Here is a 20,992-nt window from a genome sequence, read left to right on the forward strand (position 1 = left end):
TTTATTATTTGATCAAATTTCACATGAATTAACTATTTAGGAAGTTATCCAGATTAATTGAGAAACCAAATCTTTTCCATGAATTCTCAAAGTGGTAAAAAAATTAGGCAAGAATGATAGATAATCACAAGTCCTTTACTTTATAAAAATTAAATTTTTTTCAGAGTTAAAAGCTGTAGTCACTACTGCCTACTATCCAGCTGTGAAATATCCCCTTTTAAAAAAGCAGCCAAATCTGTTTGCTATATCCATCAAAGGTATGATTTTTTCCTAACCAAAATTCAGTTGAGAAATGGATGCTGCAAACAACTTCAGATATCCAGTTTTCATTAATGTTAATAAAGGAATGACAGCCCTGTGACAATAGTTTGGAGGCACTAAACCTGAAAGAAACATAATGCTGTCCTAGTCATTAAGAACTGCACTGCCTGGATCCCTCAAACATTTTAATTTTCTTTTTTTCCCTTCCACCATTTCCATATTTTCTACTAGAAGAAGTAATTTGAATGATTTATTGTCCAAATTTCATGCTAGCAGAGCAGAATGGAAAAACTAGAATAAACTACACAGTGACATTTCTTCCCTACCCATCCTCCTATTCACTAAAAACAATTTACACCCATGAGCACACTTTTGTTAAGTAGCATCTCCTGCACACATTCCATAATTTGAGAGTTTTATGAAACACTACTTGGGTTTTGCCTGTGAGACTTCTTTTGACAACCAGTCAAGTATTAATGATTTACCTCTTCCAGTTCTGTAAAAAAAAACACCTATGAACCTTGTATTAATTTTTTTTCATTGCAAATATTTTACATGGAATAGAGTGGAGTTTTTTTCCCCATTTCTTATCACAATATTCTCCTGGACTTACTTATACTATTAGCACCTGAAGCACTAACATAGTCCTTGAATTCATCAGACCCTGATTTACCCATGGAACAGATAAATCATAGCATGTTCATGACACAACAGATGCTCAGGAGCATTAAGTGTTGTTTCTTTTTTCTCACAACAGTGGAATTGCAGCAAGCACTCCATGATGATATATCCTGGCTAGAACACAGCAAAGTTCTTCTGCTCCAGTTCCAAGTGCAGCCATTTCACACACACAGCTATAACCCAGTTTAAATGGAACATAAATTGCAGTTGGACAATGCTCACACTCTGAAAGGATGGATACTTCTTCCTCAGCTTGTCTGGGCACCCTGTTCCACCCTCACAGGCAAGAATTTCTTCCTGACATTGAATTGAAATCTGAATCTCCCCTCTGAGATTATTTAAACTATCCTCCCTTGTTTTATCACTGTGTGCCCTTGTCAAAAGGCATTGTCCTCTTTGAGGAAGGCTGCAATGGGGTCCCCCCAGAGCCTTCTCCTCTGCAGCTGTCAGTCTGTCCTGGAGCAGAGCAGCTCCAGCCCCACGAGCACCTTCAGGACCTGCTCTGAGAGGCCCAGCACATCTGTCCTGTGCAGGGCACTGCAGAGCTGGATGAGCTCTGCATGTGGGGCCTCAGGAGGGAACAATCCCTCCCCTTCACCTCTGGCCACCCTGCTTCTGGCACAGCCCAGGATTCAGCTCACCTTCTGGGCTGGGAGTGCACACTGTTGGCTCATGCCCAGCTGTTCATCCACCATAACCCCCAAGTCCTTCCATGCAGTCCTTCCCAGCCTGGGACTGCCCCAGCCCTGTGCACCACCCTCTGCACTTGCTGAAGGGCCTTGCTGAACTTCATTCTCTTCATCATGTTCAGTTGTGTAACCCAAGGTGCTGGGCAATTTCCTTTTTGTGGGATTTTTTGGGGTTTTTTGGTGACACTTTAAGACTTGAGCAAAAATAGCTTTACATATTTGCTGAACATATTTCACGCTGGCTTTGTCAGTTACTTGAAGTGAAAAATGATGACAATGAGATGTGTTGCCATAGGGAAAAAAAAAAGGCTGCCTCCCACCACAGGCACCTAAATCATTTGGCTTTTCATTTGTTTCAGCAGCCAATACAGATAAGAATTTGTTCGTCCCTGGATTTTGGGAAGACAAAAAAAAAAAATTATTTTTCCAACTGTCAATAAAGCTTTCTCTTCTTGTTGTCCTATTTCTCTTTTACAACTACCTCTTCACAGCTAGAGTTATCAGAGTTAGTAGAGTTATCAGAGATGCTGTAACCCACTAGAAGCAAGTCTTTGCAAGATGCAATATGAAAAATAAAGCATTTTCTATACAAACCCTATAACAATCTCCCTCCTCACCCAAACACCTCAAAACCACATTAAACATTCATTCCCAGAGAAACTTCTAACTAGTCCTTCTAAAGAAATGAACACTAACTCCTTAAAAACCAATGACTCCCAGAGACTACACAAACCTGTCTGTTTCTAATAAACACCAAACTACAGTTTCTGAATTTTCTACAGAACATTTTCAAAGCTTACTAACAATACTTAGACCTTTAGAAAATTGATCATATATTGCAGATCAACTCTTTACTCAACAATGGCATCAGATGATATTAGATCAAATGAAAATTACTTGTTTCAAAAAAAACCTAGATATAAATAAATGTTGATTAGGACCTGTTATTACCAATACTCCCTCCCTAAACAGTTGGTAAAATTTAGCCAACAAGTCACAGAAATATTAACCAAGTTTCCCCATTTACTAAAAAATATAAGGCAAGTATATTTTACTGAAAAACAGATTCAACTACAGGGATGTTGTAATCTAGGACTGTACCATCCTCTACACAAGCAGAATGGGAGCAGAAATTATCACAACATTTATTCTGCTGCTGCTAACTGCATTAAATGGAAAATATTTTTAAACCCCAGTAGAAATCCTTTAGAATAATGGACAGTAATTACCAACTTTGTAAGTTGTGACACTTGAGTAAGTATTGCACAGTACATCTCTTTCTATTAAACATGGAGATAAAAGATGCAAAACCCACAAAGTCATACTTCAAGGGAAATACACAGGCAGGACAGGCACTTAAAAGAGAAAATATTCTGCCCTAAAGAGCTTATGTAAGTAAGTGGACAAATTTTAAGTGGTAGGCTTCAATTCATCAGTTTAAATACTGGAAATGAGTGTTTTTTCTTGTGTAATGACAATTGAGGTAAAGTGTGAAAGCACTGACTATGCCCAAAAATAAACAGCCTATTAAGCATCCACAGCAATTTAATTTCCTATTCCTTTCTCAACTTAAACACCCCAAACATAAAACTGAAAGCAAAACAAATTACCCTTGTGCTTGCCAACCAAAATAAAACCCAAAGTTAAAAATACCTTTACAATTTTTAACTCTCTCTGTAAATACATACAGAATAAGTGCATTATGGAAAACATAGAAGGTTTTGAATTTCCTGCTGGATGTCCATGAGATCTAGAGGATCCTGATCTGTGCCTTGTGGAAAACATGCAGGCTCTGCAGGTTAGCTAATAAATACATGGCTCTGTGTAACCCAGCCATCAGTGCCAGCAGGGAAGAGCAGCAAGTGAATTTTATTCGTGGTGCTGGTGCAGATCACATCTGTAATCCCATGTAGGCTACACACAGCACTAAGGAATGGGACCCCAGCAAGCAGAGGAGCAGCAATCACAGACTGGGAAAGCTGCTCCCAAACTTCATGGGAGAACAAATATCCGAAAGCTTATCAAGATTCAAGGAAAGGTGAGAAGTCAAAACATATTAATTTAAATGCACTGAATTCCCATGTGAGTTTTCCAATGCAGAAGTAAATTGGCCTTCACTCACTGTAAAGCAAGGAAATTAAACTACATACAGCTCACTAAATTAATTTTATTCCTAAAGACATCACCAGCCAATGGCAATTTAATGCATTATAACTTATGAATGTTGATGTTGAACACTTTGGTAATTTGCTTGAGTGCCTTGATCTAGATATAGCCTTAAGGAAAACTTGTGTATTGCCATTTTAGATTGCATCATCCATTGTATTAAGGAGAAAAGGTTGATTGCGAATGGCAGAACTAGGAAGTACTTGCTTTAACAGGAAAACACAGACCATTATTGAAGCCTCTTAACTTCCTGATGACTCCCAGCCATGCTCAGGTGGCAACAGCTCCACCCTGCAAAGTCCTGACGGGTTTCATTACAAATGAAATATGAATTAAGATTTTAACGCATTGAAACAAATCCTGATTTGGGGAGCTCAGGAGCTACGACAGAAATCTGTGAGGAATTTCCACAAGGTCTTCAAGCCCCTGAAGGGCACTGACTGACAGAGACACCCAGGCTACCAGGAAGAACCACAGTCATGTTTCAGACACAGGCAGAGCTTTTTTCACCCCAAAGCTTTACACGGCTTTTTTTTTTTTAATTGTATTTTGCGTGAGCACAAAGGCACCTCCAGAAACCTATTTATTTGTCACAAAATCCCTTAACAAGCCTAGAATCCAGGAGGATCCAGAGATGAGAAAGGAAGTAACTTGTCATTTTAAATTATTTTATAGCTCCCAGGTCAGCACCAGGCTGGAGGCCACCACAGAGAGATGAGACTCCAGGGGCTAAGAATCAGTTCATTCCAGGAAGAGAATTCTGTGCATTCTGCTAAAGCACACAGGGTCCGCCATGAGCTTCTCCTACAAGAGCTTGGTCATGAGGAGTAAGCCGGACTGCAGCCAGGGCTTTATCAACAGAAAAGACAAATACTAGAATATTAAGCAAAAGAACTGAAAACCAACTAAACTACATACAATTAACTGATATATAAATAATGTAAGAAAATTCTGAGGTTTAAACATTTAAAAGTGAAAAACAAAAGTAAAAAGCAAATAAAATTCACAGTAACACCTACATTTATTTTGAAGCATAACAGATTCACTACAAATCAGTGTTGGAGTAAATGAACTGCTAATACATAAACCCAGAATAAATCTTTATTTTTCCAGCAAGATAATGTCAAAGAGCACATGAAATGTATTACAGAAAAGGTATAAATGCCTTTCTGCAATTTAACTAGAAGCAAAACATTCCCTCCCACAACCATTATCTTCAGACTTGCCAGAGAAGCTCATGCTACTTCCTTCACCCCTGAGAAAATCAAACATCTGCCCACCCCATCAGCTTTTAATCTTCTTATGGACAGAATTAATTTAGCTTCCTTCTGGGGAATGTGATGGGAGAGAAAACTGGCCAAGCCTATTTGAGCCAAAGTCAGTCTTTTGTTTAAAGGAGAAAAAAGAAAAAGAGAGGGGAGGAGAGGGAAAAAAACCATAAGCTGTGAGCACTCTTTAGTCATGCCATATTTATTAAGTATCAATACATTCCTGTGCATTTTACCATAATTCAAATATGACTTCACTAAAGAAACACCACTTTAACTGAACATATGGCAGAAACTCCCTGAAGCATGCCAAAGATTAAATGTCAGGTTAATCAATCACTTCCACTCCACTTAGGAGAGGCATCAGAAAAAGTTAATTATTTCCTTTAAAGGAATGATTTTTATTCATAACTGAAAACTTTCACAAATATTAGTATACTAATATTAGGAACACTATCCTAGTGTTTAACATTAATCCATTCTGGATCTTAACCTGGAGGATGTTGAGTATTTATATCCTATTTCTCTCAGCTCCATATAAAGGAGTAATAAAATAATAGTTGAAAATATTTTCTGTGTACTGCAAATTTCCACCTATAAAATGTTCCCTGCATATGGATTACTGTTATGGTACTCATTCTTGAAAATTATCTAATACCCACATTCATATTTGAAAGGCTTACAATTCAGAGTGTTTGGCATTACAAGCCACGGGCAGGCAGCTTTCCAGAGAAGAAAATAAAAGGACATTAAGAGCCTTGCTGAGCCCTGCCAGGGGAAGGAACATAAGAGACATATTGAATCTGTGGTTTTGTTGTGCACTACAATAGCACACATATGCAAGCTACCCATATTAAATATTTAGCTCACCTTAGGTGAGCAAACTGCCTGATTAGGCACTTTCATTATTCTGAATGGGAACTGTAACAAACCAGCAAAAACAGTTTTCCAAAGATTTCAGCTATGAACAAGGAAGTTGATTTACTTATTAAAACTTCACCTTTGAATTGCCTGAATGTTACATCTGATTTTAAAGGGTAGGTTTAGAGCCGGCTCAGATTTCAGAGTCCCTTTAGATTTAATTTCTAATACAGCATTAAAATCCATTTGGGTTTTAATATGTATTTTACTACTTTAATCTGCATTTCACCTGCTGTTCATGTCCAGATATTTTTGGAAGCTTTTTCTTGACATTATTTTCCAGACATAATTATAGATATGAAAGCTACTATAAAAATCATTATTTGCTACAGCACACATCATCACCCTAAAACAGAATGGCTTTTATAGACCCAGATGAGGTAGCTGCATGTGTTCTGTATATTATAATATATTCTATGTATTATTAGCTACAAAATATTTGTCTTAAATCATTATAAAGCCCTTTCCATCCACAGGTCTTTTGTTAGTTAGCAACCATGATAAAACAGAATTAATCAGGCAGGTTATCTGCTTTACTGATGACTGTATTCCATTTTTATTTCAGTTATATGTAAATCTGTTTGCCTGATTTACACCAGCCGGGAAGTGGGGCTGATGGACAGTGCTGCATAATAGCAGCACCCTCAAGTCTCCTATGCTAAAGCAAAAGCAGAGTTGGTTTTTCCCCACCTCTTCTCAATCTGCTTCAGTAACACACTCTCCCTTCTCCCACAGTATGGTTCCAAACTACTTCCCAATTTCAATAAAACCTGGAGAAAATTATTGCCTTTGTCAACTTTTATGAAAATTGCTGGCCAGGGAAATTAAACCCTCGAATTACTGCTCTCAGGGAGAGAAAGGCAGGCAGTGCTTTCTCTGTGTCTCCTCAAAACAAGCACCAAGCCACCCAAAATCATCCATCTGGAACTCAGCAGCTGCACTTCCTTCTAGGCCAAGGGAGGGCACAAGGAGACCTTCATCTCACTTGAAGAAATCTAGAATTTTTAACAATATTCTAAATAAAAAGTACTATGAATTTACAGCCAGTAGACTGACAGTTAACTGCAAGCAAGCTTATCACATCACTACATCACTTTGCTTAGTCACACCAAGTTTTCCTTCACACTTGAACTGAATTTTAAAAGCATATCTGTTGCTCATGCACAAAACTGACTCATGTATCTTCACGGAGAGACAGAAAGGAAGAGATTTAAATTCCAAAAATACATCCTAAGTTTCTTAAAGCAGCAAACCAGCTGAATAGATGGACTTCCTCAACCTTAATGTGCCAAATGCAATGGAAATGTAGGATGAAATAAAAACATGCTTTGTTAATATTTATGTTGTATAAAGCCTAACTAAGAGTTTTATAGGTGTGAGGAACAAGTTAGTGGGAATTGGATTTCACAAAGTATTACCTGAATTCATACTATAATGTTGTTAATATTAAGATAATAATGTATGTTATAAATTGGTTAATGTTGTTACAATAGCCTAGTTGTGACATTGGTTTTCATGAGGACAGCATGGCTTGGTGTGCTGCAGGGTGGGTTCATGAGTCTGCATTGGACAGACAGACTGCTGCTAGCCAAACTTCTGAGACATGACCTGAAAGGAGGACAACTTCATCCAATGAGGACCCTGATAACCACGGTGATGAAACCACAAAGGAGTGACACGGGGTGAGACTACATAAAACCAAAAGTAAATTTCCATAAAGCTGATGCAATATCAGGGAGATAAAAGGTGAAAACACCATTTTGAGCACAAGCCTCTAGCATTTTGCCATGCTCCCAGCACTGTCCCTTTTGCTTTGCGGACTTTTTTTGTTCTCAATAAAACTACTATAACTCATTCCCACTTGGGGTCTGGGTCATTTATAGCAATAGGCCAGCTAATTAAATGATGTATTTATAAAAAACACAGTTGTCCTCAAAGTTATTGATAAATTTCTTTCGATTTACCAACTGCCTTAGATAAATTTGACATTTTAAGTACATTGGACAAACCTTCATTATTCAAAATAGTTAAGTACTAAAGATGCATAGATCCAAGGTTAGCCTTTTACATTTTAAAAGAAAATGAAAATGTTTGTCTCCCAAAGAAATTTGCATTCAGGCTACACATGTATTGATTCACAAAGGCAGGGAATCAGATTTATTTTTACCAGATCACCAGTGTTAAGTCCCATTTGCATGAGGCTCGTGTTACTTAGAAAAATCCCAAACCAAAAATCTCCAGAAAATCCCACAAGCCTTTTGGGAACAAAGAGGGCCAACAGAGAAAGTGGTGAATGAGAATTAAACCAGCCAATGCATCATTCAGTGCCTGCCCACATGCACTTCATACACACACATCTCACCTCAACTCCCTCAGCTCAGCTGAGTTTGACACGAATAAAGAGCCAGGAGCCACCCTTGCAGCAGAGTGATGTGAGTGGTGTCAGCACAGCATATTGCTCAGTGCAAGCACAAATCCAGCTCCAGATGGCAGCCCAGCAGCCCACAGGCACAGGTACACTCCAGGAGGAATGAGCACTGCTGCCCCAATGCCAGGTGAGTGAGCCATAACTAATGCAGAGTTCATTATTTGGCCTTTGCAGTCATTTACCTCATGAGAAAGCCTGCACTGAACAGACTTAGCCAGGAGCACCAGGAGCAAACCTGAGTAAGTCAAGACTTTGTGCCTACTGACATCCTAAAAGTGAGGACACTGATTCAACAGCAACAGCGTGGCTGCACAAAGGACACAGGCAGATTAACACCTGCATTTAGATGGAACACTAAAATGTCACAAATTTCAAGACCTAAATATAGTCACTCTTAATTAATTACCTGCTTGAATGGTGCAAGAAGGAGCTGCCAAAAAAGTTTAAAAATATGTTCTATTTTGCTGTTCTGACTGGATCTTCTCATTGGTTATGTTGCACTACCTGGAAATAGTGCCCAATGACATCATTTTTAATCCATCCCCCAAAGGACTAAGAGCCAGGGCTCTTGTCTCAGCATTCCATCAACACTTGCCTCTAAAATTCTGTCTAAGTTCTGAGCTCTGCAGGTTTAATGCACTTAGAAAAGACTATCCTGGCCTTACATATTCTGACTGAAGAACACCACACTGCTGTAATAACTCTGTACCTGTGAACAAAATCTGCCACACTGAGATAGAGACACCCTCTGGTATCACACACTCCCAATCACATACTGAAAGAATTCAACAGAAGGGGAAAAAAACCTCACCTAAACAACAAAATAAACCCACAAGTGCAAGAAAAAGGAAAGGAAGGGGACCATTAAAAGAACAAACACCAGGACACAGACCACAAATTGAAACAACAATCCTTAAGTGTGTTCAAAGAAGGCAACAGTAAGGACTAAGCACAGAATGTATAAAAATAATTATAAACAAATCATAAAGGAGAGTGTGCTCTACCTTAACTAAGTAGCAGTAAATGGCATGAGTGAGATGTACTTGAGCCTGGGCTCTGAGGCAGTTCCTATGGATATTGCTAAGGTAACCAGCTACCCTACTTTCCAAGCTCAGAAGAAGGTATGACTATGACACTAAGTTAGTTATAAGCAAGTACTCCAAGTAGAAAAAGCAGAAAACTTGTTTCACAAATAATGAATTCTACCTTACTCTATTACTAGCAACCAACTAAGCAGTAAAGTGTCACAGGGCCTAATGACAATGGTATAATCTCAAAAACTGACCAGAGAAGGAAATCTTGACTCAGTTCTCACATCAGTTACATCAATTACCTAGATGACTGTTAAATTCTTTAATTGTAATCCTGATTTAGTTACTGTATTATGAATTGCAAAGTGTGCTAGACACCTTCAAAAGTTTGCTAAAACTCTCGTTGCAAGACAAGAGGATGGCTACCCATAACCTGCAGGGAGAAGGAGGTATGTTAAAGTGCATTATTTTTTGATCTCCCATCTGACACATGCTCATTTCTACTGGGTCTGCAAGACCTTTACATCACCTTCTGTAGGTGGGAATAAATTACAACCCTACGTAACAGCAGAGATGTTCTTTCCCCAGAACAGTCAGGTGAAGATGCAGCTGGTAGACACTCATGAGATGTTTGGAGATAATTTGTAGAGGGAAAGGGGTTGATCCAATTGTTTAAAATAAGCTTGTGCAGTGCATGATGTCTGATCACAACTCTTAGGACAAAGTATAAAAATCTGTAGCTCAGGTGCAGTTGGTAGCACTGAGCAGCACCCTATAAAACTTGGATTACACACAAACCAAAAGACCTGAGAAACACAAACAAATCTAAGCAGAATCCTACAGGACTCAGGTAAAGGTGGACATCCAATCCAAAGAACACCAATGAAGTGTCCTAGGCAGTTTTATTTGGGCTAGGTTTCCAAATGAGAGTGACTCCTTAAACATTTATAAAGGATCCCAGTCCTGGTGCATGGTGTGCATGGCAGATGAGTTTCTCAGGGCAAAGACACTCCTGTCATGCAGCTTTGGATCAAGACAGGTCTAGGAGGTCATCTCAGAGCTCAGACCAAGCATGCCTGAGGCTCTCAAACCTTTTTAACTAAAGCTTCCTGGATGCCTAAAGCTCTCATTGAATGGATTCTCAGAAATGCTTTGGGTTCTCCTGTCTGGCACTCCTCCATTCCAACCTCTCAGAATCAGAATCACAGAACCATGAGGTTGGAAGAGACCTCCAAGATCATCGAGTCCAACCTATGCTCTAACACCTCAACCAGACTATAGCAGCAAGTACCATGTCCAGTCTTTTTTTAAAAACATCCAGAGATGGTGATTCTACCACCTCCCTGGGAAGAGCATTCCAGTACTTGATTATCCTTTCAGGGAAAACTTTCTTCCTAATACCCAACCTACATGACGTAGCTTGAGACTGTGTCCTCTGGTTCTATCGGAGACCGACCCCACCTGTCTGCAGCCTCCCTTCAGGAAGGTGTAGAGAGCAAAAAGTTCACCTCTAAGCCTCCTCCAGGCTAAACAGCTCCAGCTCCTTCAGGACCTGCCAGCCATGCCAGGAGCACACAGGGCACTGCCACAGCTGAGCTGCGCAGACAGCAGGGACCCAAGCACTGGCTCAGGGGCAAAGCTGCACAGCTCCAGGTCCTGCTCCCTCTTGTTCAGCAGCACTCTGGGGCCACACAGCAATGCCTACCTTGCTGAGGCATGACTGATTATACGACATCCCTGTCTTGAGCTGAATTTGCAGTTCTTAGCCCAACATGAAAGAAAAGCTATTAGAGGGAACAAATCAGGCAGTTCTATTGTGCAATGCAGCACAACAGTCAGATATCTTGGCACAGATGTACACAACTTAGAATCCCAAAGAAAACAAGTGCACCATTGTTCAACCTAACACATTTTCTTGAAAGCAGCATTTGTATGTGATTTTTCTTGGTCTGTATCAGCTTCACTATTTACACTAAAACTCTTTAAGGGAAAGCAATTGAATATTTGAAACACAACTGAGGCAATGAAATGCCAACCACTGAAACTGTTGTGTGGGCTTTAAATATAAAATACAGTAATAGCTCTTGGTTGCATTTTATCCACTCTCATTAGAGTAACACAGACACACAAAACCTTCTTGTCTGCTACCCCAGAGCAGTGTTAGGTTGTTGGCAGACTGTTCCGGAGAAACATCCATTTCTCCAGCTATAGGATTTTTGAGTTCATGGTCATGTCCTGGCCCTTAACCCTAATGGACCAAGGACCTCATGGGTATGTCTGGATTAGTTACACAGGAGTATACTTATGGTGCAAAATTAATTACAAACCCAATAAAAACAAGTATCTACCTCAAGTATCATCTAGGAAAAACATCTGCCCTCCATGCAAATCTATGTAGCTTTATGATTTTATATTATTACAGTTTTCCTCACCTCCTCTTGCTGGTTAAAAACTGAATGGATGCACAGAGAGAATTCACAGAATGCTGCTCAGCCTGCAGAGGGGAATGGGGGTGTAGGCAGGCTGCCCTTGCACTCACATTGGGAATAATGACCACCTTATGCACAGGCTGCACAAAAATTACGTGGCACTTCAGAGCCTGTTTCAAACATTTCAAAGAGTTCATTGTTTTGCTGACTCCTCTCTCAATCCCACTGATCCCCAACATTTTAATGAGATTAGGACATGACACAGAAAACTGCTGATGTGGATAAGATGGTATCTCTCTTCCATCTCTAATGTTAAAGATGTATTAAGTTTTTATTTCTTTTTAAAAGCATTATTTGTCTGAACACTGAGAGACAACATCCAACTCCACCATATGCTTCTAAACAGCCATTATGAATTTTGGCACTGAATCACAAATTCCTCATGATCAATTATAGGATCCTGTGGATTTACCTCCTCACACAGAAGCGTATCAATTTTCTTAAGTCTTTTATAGAAAACACATGCACACACCATGTTAATTGTTTCTGCCCCAACCACTTCCTCTCCAGTGGCTCAGTCTGTAAAGTGCCATAATTTAGTAATTCCATTTGTTTATACCACACACTACTCCTTTGAAGATACACCAGAGGTGGTTAAACAACCTCTCAGTTAAAAAAACTACAGAGGTTATACCCAACTCAAAAGATTCTGAGGGCAACAACAGTAAAATCCTTTGATTAATTAATTCCCCAAATCTGATACTGACTGAAAAATGCTGTTGACCTTAGGGGTGCTGAACAAGTCCCCAGTTCTTCTGAAATTAGACCTGCTTGTACTGTAGTTTACATAGGAACTCCTTTTTAATTACTTGGCTTCTGCTAGGATTATGAAATGTATTTGTTGTAACTGAAATGTAGTGCATTTACTTTAATTATTGATGTTCTCATATGTTTACTCAGAGCACTTTTACCCAGAGATTGCTGTAAAGCCTGGCAGTGTACAATGGTAAGAGGGATGTTACTTTTGTCAGGTTGGAGGAAAAATATCACTCAACTCAGAAGCACTGAAAATTTACATAGAATTTCTTACTTACGGAGTCTGAATACACCACAGAAATTTGCATTTGAGTTTGTCATAAGTGAAGTGCCTCACTGACTATACTGACCATCCAGGTGGAGCTCCAGACTCTCTGGGAAGGCCATCAGCTCAGTCCTACAGGAGCTCTTGCACCTGCCTGCTCACTGAACAGAAGAGGAAGATGCCAACAGTAGCTCTGGCTGCTCAGGAGGGCAGATGATCAATGACACATTCCATTGCTAACAGCAAAAAACCAAAGACAGAAGAAGCTCCCAAGCTTCAGCAGCCCTGAATGCTTAAAGAAACCCCAAGTTGAAAACGGGAGATTTTTCCAGCAAACAAAATCATTTCTACAAGGGCCCATTGTAATGTTCTTGTTCACTTGAACACAAGTTTCAGCTGAATCCTGAATCACAGCTCCTGACCAGCCAGGGCACTCAGAACTCAGAGGAAATAACCCTACACAATTCCACAGCCTTTCATGCTATTTCTTTCTTTCTTATTAAAGCCATGAGAACTGAAGGATAAAAGCACACAGATAAGTAAAACCAGCACCACCATGACTATTCCTGTAATGCATAAACAGATATTATTTCCAAGTGCACACGTCAATACAAAAGATGCCCTCAGCTTGGAAGAGTTTAGCTTTATCAGGTGCTCACAGAACAAGCAACTTCTTCCTATCCTGCCCTAGGTGCAGCTAACTGGTCTGTTCTGATCTTTACATCCTGAGCTACACTAACAGTTAAATGCTTCACATATCCTAGTTACAGAAATGAATAGCCCAAAATGCCATTTCATTGCATGTAAAAGGTGAGAGTCACCTTCTAGGCTTCCACCAGATGACACTGGCCTCCAAGCTAACATTAACTTTTAGAACAGCAGGAGGCTAAAGACCCAAATATGTCAAATTTACACAAGTAACAGACAATCTTCAGAATATCAGCTTAAGCATCACCTCACACCCTGTGTGGTACAGAAATACAAACATACTTCTCTTCCAAAGATTGATCCATCTCAAACACCAAACATTCCTGGATAAAAACCAGAAGTTGTTCTGCTACACAAGGGATTATGCTTGGAAGTGAAGCCTGCAGGGAGACCTGCAGGTTTTGGAAAGCCATGCTGAACAGTTTGCTACCTGAACTGCTGGGGAACCAGCAGCAAGAGCTACCACCACTAGCTTACTTACTAATGTTCCAGAACATCATCAATCCAGGCAAACAGAAGGTGCCACAGGTATTAAAATAAGGAAAAAAATATTTTTTTAAAATCTTTCTGAGGAAAATGCCTTGCTATAAACAATTCCACGTCCAGAATAATGAGATCATGCCTTCACAATAAAAATTCAATAAATAAGTCAGTTCTTCCTAAGAGGTAGTGTGCCAATCAAGCAAAAACCCTGTTACAGGGAAAAACTGCCAGCAGCACAAGTTATTTTAGCTGACATTACTTCAGAAAAAGCCCACCATTCACCATCTGCTCTGGCACAAATTCTGAAAGCTAAGAAAGTTTCCAACATCACTGATGAAAAGAAAGCAGTCAAGATAAAGAAGTTTTTGTTTTGCTGTTAAAAAGAACAAGCATCTAGGACAGCTCACATTTCAGCAAGAACAAACACAAAACATAAGTTTTGCACATTTCATTAAAATCATTACAGAGAGCTACAGCAAGGCAGAGTGCAAGTGTAGGGAATACAACACAAAACAAAAAAACCTTTTACAAATTTTGTATGAGAAACAGGTGGGCAACTCCAAACAGTGCATCACTTCAGACTGGAGGTAAGAACTGTAAGTTTTACGGGAATCTGATCACAATCCAGAAATACATTAATGCAAGCAAACAGCACAGGAAAAATGGAGGAGCCATCATGTCAAGGAGAGCAATGGCATAAAAAAGAAGCTTTCAAGCATGAGCATCCATCTGGAAATCAGAGGTCTGAAGTTTGAAGAGAACCTCTAAGAGCTACCTAGAACTCTTAATTCCTTTGAAATGTTTGATGAGTTCCTACAGGAATTACACCAACACTATGAGGACAGCAATGAGATCATGCAGGTGAATGAATTCCAGTGCTATCCTCCATATTCCTGTGATTTAGCCAATGAGTATAACGTGCTTTCCCATTTAACGCCTAGGAGAAGCAATTACTTTCCCATTTCCTCCCTAATTTTGTCTAGCATTAAAAAAACATAACTAACCACAAAAAACCTTGAGTAAAAGCAAAATATGAAACTTGCCAAGTTTCATAGTTCCATAGTTGCATGGCAGGAGATTAACTATTCTCCACAAAAATATGATCTGACATTAAAGGTTTGAACTGAGTGGTCCATCACTATGACAAACTTTAGACAAAATAGATGAACATATTTATCAGATTTATTTCTCCCCCATCTGAAACACAAAGCCAGAATGTCACTGCAATTTATGAATGAGCTAAATATTGAGGGCACCTTTTTAATAGTCTGGAAAATAAGGCTCCAAAAATCCCCTCACCAGTTCTTTCTTAGACAAAAGCTGAGTAACAGATGGAGTTTTAATATTTCTCATGACACCAGATGATGCTTTATGTGCAGTCATGCACTCTTAAACAGTTATTTCGAAAAATTCTGGTTTATGTTAAAAAAAGGTTTACTTGTAATTTAATATCTATTATATTTTCTCCCTAAATGGAAGAAACCAACAAGGACAGTTTAACAACCTCAAAACCCTAGGCAATATGCTAATGCAAGAGGTAGGATTCCTAGAACAAAAAACCTTCCTTATTTTATGACCTTAAAAAACTATATAATTTTTAGAGTTAATGTGCATCCCTTCACTTTTACAGATTTTACACTTATAAGCTTAAAACACTTCAACATTTCTGCTTTACTATAATCTTGCTTTTCTCTTTCCCCTTTCTTTTTCCTCCCCACAGAGCAATTTAAACAGAACCCATTTATTAACCCATTTCAAATCCCTACCCCTTGAGGCAGGTATGTTATCCCATAAAAACCTGGGTTTAGTATAACAATACTTTGGTTTCTCATAAAGCAGCCCAAAATTCATGCAAAGTTCAAGAACAAATCTTCAGACATAACAGGTTAGCTTTTTTCTTCATCCAATCAATTTCTGAATTCATCTAGAAATTACACTATTTACTGCTAAGTAGATTCTTTCATTAAATATTCCCTTCCATTTTCTTTTACAGTATCCTAAGTCACAAATGAAATGGGAATGAAAGATTTGGGAAAGGACTTTTATCAAACAAAAAAACCTTTGAATGTTTTCAGAAATTTCTACTCAAGATCTTATGTTCAAATGAGAAGGGCAATGTATGGGTTTAGGAGAGTGTTTAGTCCTGTCTATTCATCACATTTCCATAGGTATGCAGCTGGCAAAAACCTTAATGAGGGCAATACAGCAGTTTTCTAGCATCTGTCATACTTACCAGCAGATCAAAATAGCATTTATCTGAGAGCATTTAACCCACTTGCACAAAAGCAGACAAACATTGGCCAAAGAAAGAAAAGGGAATCTGTTTGAGGGTGTCTCTTTCTCATCTGTGAGTGTTTCAATTTCCACTGACAGCACTGTACAGCCATACAAGAGAAGTCCATCTCACCAGGCTAGAAAGCTTTAACAGTAGTGCTGAGGTCTAACTCTTCCACCACCAAAAAATTCATCAAATGCAGAGTGGCAAACAGAGCAATACTCTAAAACCTGGGCTCATTACTTCAGTTTTCTGAGTATAGTTTTATCACTTATGTCCTTTCCAGACACACCTAAGGTCAGCAAAAACCTGGGTATGTTAAGTAGTACAGAAAATGCTGCACCTCAAGAAGCCTTCCCTGCACACCTTTTTACTGCAGACAAACAAATCCCTGGGGCACAGACCTCAAGAACATGCAGATCAAACAAAACACATTTTGGCTTTTCATAGACAAGAGCTTTCACCAATTGTTACTCAGTCTAAGTGACCTTCCAGAGCCTAGGCCAGGAGGAGAAGCTCTCAATCTCCAAACATGTATTGAATCTATGTTTACAATCAAGTCCATAAAACAAATTTGAGCCAAGAGTTGCCACTCACCGTCACAGACTTGAGAGTCATGCCGTGGTAGGTGCCCATGGTGTCAATCTTGAAGCCTTCCGTTTCTGCCAAGAGAAAGAAACTTCTGTAAATCCTTGTGAGCACAGCAGTGTCTTGTCTAAATGGACATCACTGAATCTCTCTGGAGTTCTTTTGTCAGAGAACACATCTTACTGGAGCGGTGGTTTAGGTTCTGTTCCCAGTACAAAACCTGGGTAGTCACCAGGAAATCTGCTTTCTTTAGACAGAGGTCAGTTTGATGTTGCTGCTTTCTCTAACCATTTAACATGTCTTATACTTGAATTAGTACAGAAAGATACTATGCCATTATTTCCTACTTATCACAACTGTTTTATTTGCTACCTGAGTAGCTTCTAAATAGTACTTTTCCTGCTGCATAGAATAATTGGAAGCACTTCAGAGCAAGGCTATAAACCTAAATCTTCGCAAGAATGTTACAACTTGCATGTGGTCTCAGAAATTCTCCTCACTACAAGATTGAGAAGTCCCATTCATATTCCCAGAATACATTATAATGCAACATATTTAACCTGTATTAATGGAAAAAAATATACCTAAGAAACCAATTTACATGCCAACTAGAAAAGTGTGGCCATTTTACTTGATAAATTCACTTCTGGAGTGCTGAAGAGTAACATTGTCATTCTCATATGATACAGAGGACAGAATATACATAAATGAACAACACCAGACTAAAGGTTATAAAAAGGGGTGTTGTTGGAATGGGTTTTTTAATTAGTTTTAATTAGATTGAATTTATATTAAGTGCCCAATGACTAAACCTGCTGTCAGCAGCCTATTTGCTTTTGCAGACTCCTTCCCTGTCCCCCTGTTCTCAGCGATTTAAGATCAAAGTAAGCTCCTGAACAAGGCCAATAGGACTCACAAAAAAAACCTTTTTCATTGTGTGAATTCCCCAGTCTCATGCATCTACCATGAACTGATCCCATCACACAACCATCCAAACAATTTCTACCTAAAATGGCATCATAATCACCATTCAAACCATGATAAACAAGCATTTGTCTGTATCTAAGCAATTTTGGGTTACTTCAATTACACTTGGGTAAAGGTAACTGATACTGTGCAGAAATAGCTACTTGGAACTGGTATGTTTTTGTCATTTCTTACACCCCCTTCATTTTGTGCACCAGCCCAAAATCATGATAGACAAAGAAATTAGGCAGAACCAAAGCATGGCTCCTACCCAGATCTAAAAAAAGTCCAAGAAAAACATTGAATTTTCGAACCCATTAGAGCTTCTTGCTCTCATCACGAGTAAATTAACTTAAACTGAAACCCAGACAACCTTGAAAGCAATTCACATGATGTGGGAAGCATCTGTGGCTTGCTCATCCTTTCTTCCTTAGATGAGGAAGATCATCAGGCAGTCAAAGGAAACGAGGCCAAAAAGTTTCCCAGATTTAAAAACTCTCCAGTGCCTATAAAAAGATACTCCAGAGTTTGGAACTTATCATACTCCTCTCACCACAGAGACAGCTATCTGCTTACTGAACAGTTTGGGCTTGCACCTTTTCCCCCTCAATCATGCCAGACCTGCCACCCACTACCAAGCCAAGATGCCCCATGTCACTGACCATGTTTTGTTTCACAGTGCCCTCAGTCCCAGCTCTTCTTCAGCTTCACTTCTCAAGGCCACCCCTCCCTTTCTGCCAGATTAACATTTCTGAACTACAGACATAATTCTGAGAAAGTTAAATGCAGGTACAGACACACATGAATACAGTCCTTCCTACTAAAAAAAAACAAAAACAAAACAAAAAAACCACACAAAAACCTCAAAGAAAGCAGCCTAGCTTCCCTATAAAAATTGATACTGCCTCCCTACATAAACTGATAGGCATTCCCACCTTTCCCCTCAACCCCAAGCTGTAAGTATGCCTTGAGTCTTAGCTCAGAGGTCACACCGCTGAACTTGAATGGTCAAGATGTGACTGCACAAACACTTCCATGGAGAACAGGTTGCTCTGTGACTATATAGGTCACTGCTGCAGGGCAGAGAGCATGTTAATATTTCAGGTGATGCCTGGAGCCTTGTAGAATACTTGGTAGAACTCCCTAAATTGAAGGGATGTTTTTGCTGACTTGGACTGATGTAAATCAGAGGTGTCTAATCTAGGCTGACAATTGTTTGTGAATTTCAGAACACCACCACCAGAAGAACCTTCATCCTTTCCAGACTGACCTATCAAGGGTTCCTCATGCCTGTGACACAGAGCATTTCCAACTATTTTAGTTAGATATTCTTTCCAAAGAACACAGACATCCATAGCAAGAGCAGCATAGCACCATGCTCTGTTGTGCCTGGCCTGCTGTGGCTTCTTTCCTCTCAGCACAAACCCTGATTCTGTAATTATTTCTTCATGTTTGTTCCCTGTCTCCACCAGCATTGCAAAGGGAACAAAGGCCCACAGAGCCAGCAGCACAGTCAGGAAGTAAATCAAAGGGCAGAGAGGCACCTGGCAGGGAACCAATCTCTGCTCAACTGCCACTGGTTTCATCTTTTGCAGAAGTCTTCTCAAGTCTCTCATAAAATCTGTCCTGGTTCATTTAATGAGCCACAGGAGCCACAAACCACAGCTCTGGCACTCATCAGCTTCCTGCTCCCAGCCTTGTCCTGACCCTTCTTTCTAGCAGAAGTAACTTGGATGAAGAGCCACTTGTTGCCTCCAGCAAACCCCGGTTTCCTGCCTGATCAATGTTCCCAGCAGCTACACAGGGGCCCCAGTACTATTTAGAAGCTACTCAGGTAGCAAATAGAACAGTTCTGATAATTAGCAAATACTGGCATAGTGGCTTTGTGCACTAATTCAAATCTAAGACATGCTTTATGGTCAGTGTAGGTACCCACCCCCATTCCTGCAGTTACTGCAGCCTCTACCAGAGCCACTGCAGGGCCCATCTCTGCTGCCTGCAGCAGGGTGGGACCACAGGAGAAACCACCTCCCAACCTGCCCACCAGCTCTCCAGCTTCCTGCCTCAAACCCCCCAGCAACTGGAGAAGTAGAGTTCAGCATCTCCAGCTTCCAGAGGGGGATAGGAACCCCCCTGAAGCAGGAACAGCAGTGACACATTTGTCAGAACACAGCTTTATTGATTCAATGCTCTCACACACACCATGTGGTATTGTACCTGTCAGCCAATCACTTCTCTTACAGAAATAAACACTGCCAGAAGCACGGGCCCTGCCCCTTGCATGTCTGTACCATTTTTTTTAGGTCTCAGTTGGGCACATCCAGCAGCACCCTCAGCTCCACTCACTGTGCCCAGCCTGGGCAAAGGAAACAAATGTTTCCAGGTCAGGGACTCCACGCTTCCAGCTTCATTCCCACATCAAAAATTGCTGAGGGTGTCAGCCAGGTTAATGCTGTAAAAGACATTCAAGGAGCAGGCTCTTCTCCAAGGCCAGGCTCTGATCCTGCTACAGGTGCTCAAAAGCAGACCTGGCATACCAGAGGAACCAGGGCCATAGTGAAGAGGAGCAGGAGAGAGAGACCCCAGGCCATGCCCCCAGCACTGATCAGCACAAACGCTGTGCCACACCCTCCAGGAGCACAACAGCTTCTCCTCTGCCTCCCAAAGCAGCTCCAACCTGTGCTGCTGAGTCACGCACCAGCAGTGAGCTGACCTGGTAATACCTGGCCAAGAATTTGTTTCTAACTCCTGCTTCCAAATCCCAGCTCCTCTGTGGTAATAGAAGCAGTTAAAATGATAAACCATCGACTAAGAAAAGGGTATTTAAGAAAAAAGAGCCTCATAAATAAAGGTACCATGATGGTATGATTTCAGACTCTTGTTTGTAAGCTTGGAATTAAATTCAGAACAACTATTAAAAAACTTATTGAGGGTCTTGTACACACTGGGAATTTTCAATATAATTACTACCAAGTTAGGACACACATTTCCTTTAGGCATAGACCAGTCCATATTAA

At 40.0% G+C, this 20,992-nt stretch overlaps 1 protein-coding gene across 1 annotated transcript in view; it reads right to left on the reverse strand.

The window, feature by feature from the left end:
• The window catches only part of CDC73 (cell division cycle 73), a 102,247-nt gene that overhangs the window by 54,600 nt on the left and 26,655 nt on the right, over positions 1–20,992 (reverse strand). The window contains exon 10 of the mRNA XM_030953988.1: positions 17,019–17,083. Coding sequence (XP_030809848.1) covers positions 17,019–17,083 — 65 coding nt within the window. The remainder of the gene's footprint in view (positions 1–17,018; positions 17,084–20,992) is intronic.

Source organism: Camarhynchus parvulus, chromosome 8 (genome assembly GCF_901933205.1).
Source record: "Camarhynchus parvulus chromosome 8, STF_HiC, whole genome shotgun sequence".
NCBI classification, from domain to species: domain Eukaryota; kingdom Metazoa; phylum Chordata; class Aves; order Passeriformes; family Thraupidae; genus Camarhynchus; species Camarhynchus parvulus.